Source organism: Lissotriton helveticus, chromosome 4_1 (assembly GCF_964261635.1).
Source record: "Lissotriton helveticus chromosome 4_1, aLisHel1.1, whole genome shotgun sequence".
Lineage (NCBI taxonomy): Eukaryota > Metazoa > Chordata > Amphibia > Caudata > Salamandridae > Lissotriton > Lissotriton helveticus.
This window is the reverse complement of record NC_136063.1, coordinates 1,928,652,208-1,928,658,838: the sequence shown is the minus strand read 5'-3', so window position 1 is coordinate 1,928,658,838 and position 6,631 is coordinate 1,928,652,208. Positions and strand designations below refer to the sequence as shown.

The window sequence follows — 6,631 nt, the reverse complement described above, 5'->3', positions numbered from 1 at the left end:
TGAATATCCACAAACCTGGTGTTCACCACTTCTGCTAGTGGATGCTTCAAGAATGCTCACAAAGTCTTGCCTGACTAAAACATTTGCTCACTAGGAAATTACACTATACTGGTGTAATTTCCATGAGAGAAACCCCATGTGTCCGCAGATGATCTCAATTTCAATGATTCTGTGAATCAGCAGCAGGATTTTGCCTGTGTTTATGGTATTTTAGCTCTAGCTAAGTGGTTTTTAGGTGGCAAAAACATCCTTAAAATTGAGACCTTCCACATTTGCTCATTTTCAATTGAATCCGCATGTCAACCAGCTCATCTGCAGCAAGGACAGACCAAGCTTTGAAATCCCTTTTGCTCTAACTCGAGGCAAAAGTACAACCGACTGAGCTACTAGTTATGTGACCAAAAACACTTTCTTTGAGCCACAAAGGAACATTTAAGGGGTATCTGACAACAGTACTATAAAAAAACAGACAGACTAAACTGTCCCACTGATCAGATTTGACAACGTTCATAACTATTATTGTAAAGACCCTTGTTAATTTGTTGAAAATCTACAAAATCCATTTCAGAAATGAAAAACAGCCAAGCCTATATTTCTGTATCTGACCATCATAAATACCAGTTTCTATTGAGAAAGCATTCTCTTCATGGTTTGAGTTTCTTTGGACACTGGAAACATTCAAGTACGCCTTGCTCAGTATCACGCTAAGTCTCATCAATATATTCCATAACAAATCATCGTTTTAATAAATATCAAGCTAGAAATGAATGTACTCCCTCACACGTTTTCTGGCACACTTTGGCTGTTTATGAAGGTCTTTCCATCAGGTTCATAAAACATGTCAAGAATGCAACCAGCGTGCACTGACAGTGAATACCAGATACCAGACACCAGCATTTGGTTAGTCAGGTGTTTCTTTGTACAACTAGAACAATTGTGCCACCCGAAATAACTCAGTAGAATTGTTGAAGTGAACGAATGGTTGGTGTTCCATCATACATCACAAATGGCTTTGTATAAAACCTTTATCATTCCTAATTCTCACATCACAACTTTTTTGCTTAGGAAGTGGTTATGAGATGGAAACATACTCTGCGTGGTGCAAAACACATTTAAATGAATAGTATGATATGGATTTAGTGTCACTGCCGGGTGAGAAATAGTTTTCTGTACATTCTCTCACCACTCAGTAATGGGAATAAATGATGTATTGCCTGCAAATGTATGATTAAAGGTGCATACTATCCATACAACATCCCACGCGATTGAACATTATACACAGATTCAAAAACCCTTAACAAGACTTTGGCGGTCAAACACTGGTCTTTGACCTGTAAATACAGCCAACACCTATCTCTTTACAATATTAAAAAGTAGAGTCTGTCTGTTTTCATTTGAATGTGATACTCTCAACATGTTTTAATTAGCGGTTGGAACCTTAGAATCATTCTGATCCAGTGTCTATCACCTCAACGCTCTAGTGGTGGTTGAGTGGGAACAATGAGGTCTAGGATTTCCTCAGACTAATATTTTGGAAAGCCACAGCCATAAGCGGTTCTGTGATGGGAAAGCCAGACTTGGGTTGAAAGCAATGCTTCATATATCTGGCACCATAGCAAACAGTTCTTCCTCGGGAATCTGCATGAATACTGCCAGTTTCAAAGAGGAAGGGATGAGTTGTGAAGGAGGACAGGATATGATTCCCAACAAGAAAACATGATTTCTTTTTACATTCTTGTGTGCTCTCTTCCCAATGTTTTGGAATTGTGACATGTCACAGTGAAACTGCGTATCCGAGAAGGAGTTACATACAAAAATATTTCTCTGAATCATTGTATTAAATTTGTTTTTTCAATTTGGGTAGAGATATCCACATCTTTTGCCTCATGAACCAGTGCCCTAATAATTGCATTAGAACAAAAAAAAAAAAATAAATGGGACAATCTCGGACTGGTAAAATATTCAATTCCATGCATCCAAAAAGATGAAAGATGCTGCAAGTCCACTAATATTGGATAGTCGGCAATGAACAACAAGGATTCAGATTTACAAATATTAGTGCACAGCCTGGAAAGAGAAACAAGGGCTGAATGTGGATAGGCTTGCTATGTTTATGTGTCCATAGTAGACTATTTTCACCAGATGCGACTTTTGTATGCACAGTTATATCCAGATATTAAATCAGGAGGAGCAAATAATACTAAGAAGGTACCTTCACATATATTGCTCAAAAATATGCATCAAATCTACACACACACACTACATATATATATTCTGTATAAATGACACCTGCTGGTACTATATCGCCCACCGTTAACTGCTGATTATGGGGTATCCATGGATCATGAGAAGATGGACTACATTCAGCAGACAGAAATGAGGTGTTTTGCACTAGGTACTAGTGTCATATATGGTTGATGAAATGTTCCCCAATAAAAGTGGTAGTTAAATTAATTAAAACACAGGACATTTATTGTGGATTAATAAAGCATTTCTCAAAAATACAGTCTGAAAAGACAAGCAAATTTCTGTCAGCTGCAATTCAGAAGCTCATCCAATCTGAAAATCGCGGATGTTCAAAGCACAATTTTGTATGTCAGACATGTGCTACTTCATCGTCGTCGCTTCCTGCAAGGCTGCTGTCAGTGGACTGAGTGCCATCTTGGTTATTATGTTCCCCATTGTTCTCTTGATCATTAACTTTGTTGGTCACATCGCCTTCTTTTTTACACTCATTGACTGAATGCTGTAAGTCAGCTGCTGCTTCATCAGTTGCAGTAGCTGAAGAATCTGGGACAGCTGTTGGTGAAGTGTTCGGGACTTCTGTTGTGGAAGAATCCAGGATGGCTGTTGCTGAAGATTCTGGAGCAGTTGAATTCTCCTTTGGTTTTTGTTCAGGATTGGCACCCAAGAAAGAATCCCACCCTTTCAGTCTTTCTTCTCTTTCACGGGAGGTTTCTTCAATCTATTTAAAAAGAAGTGACAAAATGAACTACATGAACAAAAAGGTCTGCATCACTTTCTGTAATGTGTTCAGTACTGCAAGTCAGATTATGTATAAGCATTTGAAAATAGAAATAAATAAACCTTTTATTTGTTAGATTAAGAGCATTTGGGGACTGCATGTATGACTATTGTATAATTCCAAAGTGTTTACAGAATCTGGGAGAACATAGTGTTCAATACTGTAGTTTTTCCATTTTTAGGCACTGTAAATAACAGAGGTTTCTGCTACTTAATATAATGGAACTCAGATTATTGACCATGTTAGAGTGAAAGTTTGGCTTGGCCTGAGTAGCAAGTGGAAGATCACACACAACGTCTAAGCAGGTGTTTAACTTGCAAATGCATCTAGCAACACACTGTCACGTTTTACTTTTTAGGCTTTAGTAGTACAGATCACCATCATGGAATTTGTCTACTCACTATGACATAAGACCCCAATTGTTGATATTCAGTTGTAATTGCTGATGAGTGAAAATATATTTATGCTTATTCTCATTTACCAATATGTGCTATATATATATATATATGTATATCATGCGATCTGATGATGGAGATGCCCCCTGAAAAACGACCTAACTTTAGTGTCCTGGCTGAGCGGCTGCTCGCCAGCTGCCACCACCAGACATGTTTCTTGACCCCTGGGTCGAGACCCTGCTACGCTCGGGGGTCTGGAACAATGTACACCCCGGGACGAGGTGCCAAGCCTCCTCTCCCAGGATGGGCAGGTCCTACGAAGGGGAAGCTTCAAGGGCTTGCTACTTTTGTAAGCTACCCCAGCCATTTGATGCTTCCAACATCTGGCCTCCACTGGTTATGACCCCCACTTTGGGCAGGGGAATTGGTGGAAAACCAAGTGAGGAAGGGAGGTGTGCCCACCTTTGCCAACCCCACCCCTTAGGTGGGGGAAGTGAGGTGAAGCACAACTCTCGGTCCCCGCCATGTTGCAGGTGGGGGGACCCAGACAACCTGAGAGACATATGCCCCCCTCCCACTGGAGGGTGACATAATAGGGGGTGTACCCACCCCAAGAAAATGACCCATTGATCCAGACCTTTACTTACTTGTAAAGCCCCTAAATCTAGAATTTTGGGCAACCCTGAACTTTGCCTCTTCAGACAAAAACCGACTAGAAGAAGAAGGACCGAAGAAGCCGTGCTGAACTAACAAGAGGAAGACATCCACTGACTTGGCCCAACCCTAACGGCCTGTCCCCACCTCAAACCTGCTCCAGCGAAATCCTAGTGTGTTCTGGACCCAGCAGTCTCAAGAACCCAAAGGACCTGCCCTGCCTTCCGAAACCAAGACTTTGTCTCATGTGAGCACCGGATTTGCTCACCCACAGACTCTGGCTCTGGTTAAATCCGCAAGTCTGCACTACTCTGCACCTGACGCCCACAGCCTGAGTTTGAGTTGCCCAACACCACAAGGAGGTCTCCCCGGCGATCCCGACCTGAGATCTGGTGATCTCTGACCTGCCTCGAATCTCCAATGGAAGCCTGAAGCCTCTTTCTGGAGGATCCCCACCGATCGGAGCTGGTAAGAAAAACCTGACGCCTAAAGACTCCCCTGCACCTGACGTCCCACTGCCTTGGATGGCCCAACCGACGGTGTCCCAGCATCCGCAGGCATCCCAACTTACCTCTCCAACTGGTGGCCCAGAAGATCTTCATCCCGAGCCTGCATTCTTTGTTGCAACCGGAGAATACCCATTAAAATCAACAGGGCACCCAATGCCCAAACAGCACTCTGTACCCAGCCGCCCCTGCGCTGCTGCAGGTGTACTTTGGGTGCTAACTCAGACCCCTCTTTGCCCTAAGCCTAACACCAGGAGCTTTGTTCCCACAACCTTGTTGCCTGCTCGTGAGCAGCCACCAACCGGAGGCCCTCAATGGATAATATTGGGCCTCAGCACTCTGTACACGGCCACCCTAGTGCCGCTGAGGGTGTTTAAGAGTGTACTCTTGGCCCTGGGGGAACCCTGGTTCAAACTCCAGAATACCTACTCTCACAAATAAGTACTTACCTGCAAACCGTTAACTTTGTTTCCTTTGGATTGCATTGACTGCTTTCCTTAAAAATTGTTTTAAGTGTGGAGTTGGTATGTATGAAACACTGAAAAAATGCATATGTACTAAAAGTGAATTACTCACCTTTTGTCAAGGAGATGTCTCAGTGTGATATCTAGGCCTATCATACAGATTAGCAAAAGTAATCTGAAAAGCAATTTCAAAAGTAACGTAGACAGTAATCTGTAAAGTAATTAAAAAGTAATTTCGAACTGTTGACTTAACTGTAATTTAACCAACTGCATTTGAACCTGCATACAACTGTAAAACACTGCATAAGATTTTACAAAGCATTATTTCACTGACCTACACCAGGCTTGGCTTGGTTCTAGATATGAACTAACTAAATATTTGTATACACTCAAATTTGTCTGAGTTCAGTCTTTGGGTGCATGACATCATTTCTTGCCTAAGTGTGTACAGCAAATGCTTAACACTACTCTCTGATAACGCCTTACTGCTTGCCCACACTACCAAAAATAGAGGGTAAGGTGCTATCTACTTTTACCTCTGCCTACCTTTGGGGTTCCACTGGAATCTGTGCACACCATACCTCCTTTTTGTATAGTATATACAGAGCTAGCTTCCTACAGAAATTACCAAATATAATCCTGTAGCTAACCAGGAAAAACACAAATTACTCCTAATATGATTGTCTAGTTCCGGCTAGCAATTATTTTTGTTAGAAGCTTCTCTGTTTTCTTAAATACTTTTAATGTTTGTTGCAGGAAAGTTAACCCAAAATCTAATCTACTACTGCGATGATCAACTATGCTCGTTTGCAAGGATTGTTGGATGCTACCGGAAAAGGGCACAACTAACTAATTGCAGCAGCACATGTACAGGCATACGCTCTATTCGTAAAAGAAATTGGTTGTTTTTAAAAGCATAATCTGGGATTAGCTGTATGCAGGATAACTACAATTATGCAGTGCATTTTCTTTAGCAACTTGTATTTTTAAAAACAACGGAATCCATTTTGCTTAGATATGTGGATGCTATAATGTAAAATTAGTTAGACAGGAAAACAGAATAAGGGCCTGATTTAGAGTTTGGCTAACGGGATAGATAACACTATGGCACAAATTTAGGAGGAGAAAATTGTCCCAAGAGCAGGAACTTAGAATAATAATTTAAAAAAGAATTAGTCAATGCAATCTAAAGAATTGTTGTACCGCTTACATAGACACTACATTTCATTTGTTTAATTCTGGATGGAATTTGTTACTGTTGTATTGATTATTGTTAAGAGCAGGGATGTCATTGCCTCAGTACCTGATAATCTGTTACACCGTCCCACGTTTCAACAGAGAGTTGTCGGCCACCAAACCATCTTCCATTGAGCGCTGCAATGCACAGATCAGCTTCTTCAGTCTCCTTGAAGGCGACAGAGGCCACACCATCTGGATGTCTCTGAAACACAAGTAATGATGTGTCCACAATGACTGTGAGAAAAGGTCCAGCAAAATCTTCAAGTTATGCTATTTGGGGAGAGCATCAAACTGTATCGTATTCATGCTGCACATAGATTCTTCAGAAAACCACAAACTGGTAACTTC

At 41.4% G+C, this 6,631-nt stretch overlaps 1 protein-coding gene across 1 annotated transcript in view; it reads right to left on the bottom strand.

The window, feature by feature from the left end:
• Nucleotides 1-2,445: 2,445 nt before the first annotated feature.
• Nucleotides 2,446-6,631, bottom strand: part of HTATSF1 (HIV-1 Tat specific factor 1) — a 312,441-nt gene continuing 308,255 nt past the window's right edge. Inside the window, exons 8-9 of the mRNA XM_078688603.1 lie at nt 6,348-6,485; nt 2,446-2,965 (exon numbers count right to left, since the gene is read on the bottom strand). Of these exons, the coding sequence (XP_078544729.1) occupies nt 2,597-2,965; nt 6,348-6,485 (507 nt within the window). The 3' untranslated portion in view covers nt 2,446-2,596. The remainder of the gene's footprint in view (nt 2,966-6,347; nt 6,486-6,631) is intronic.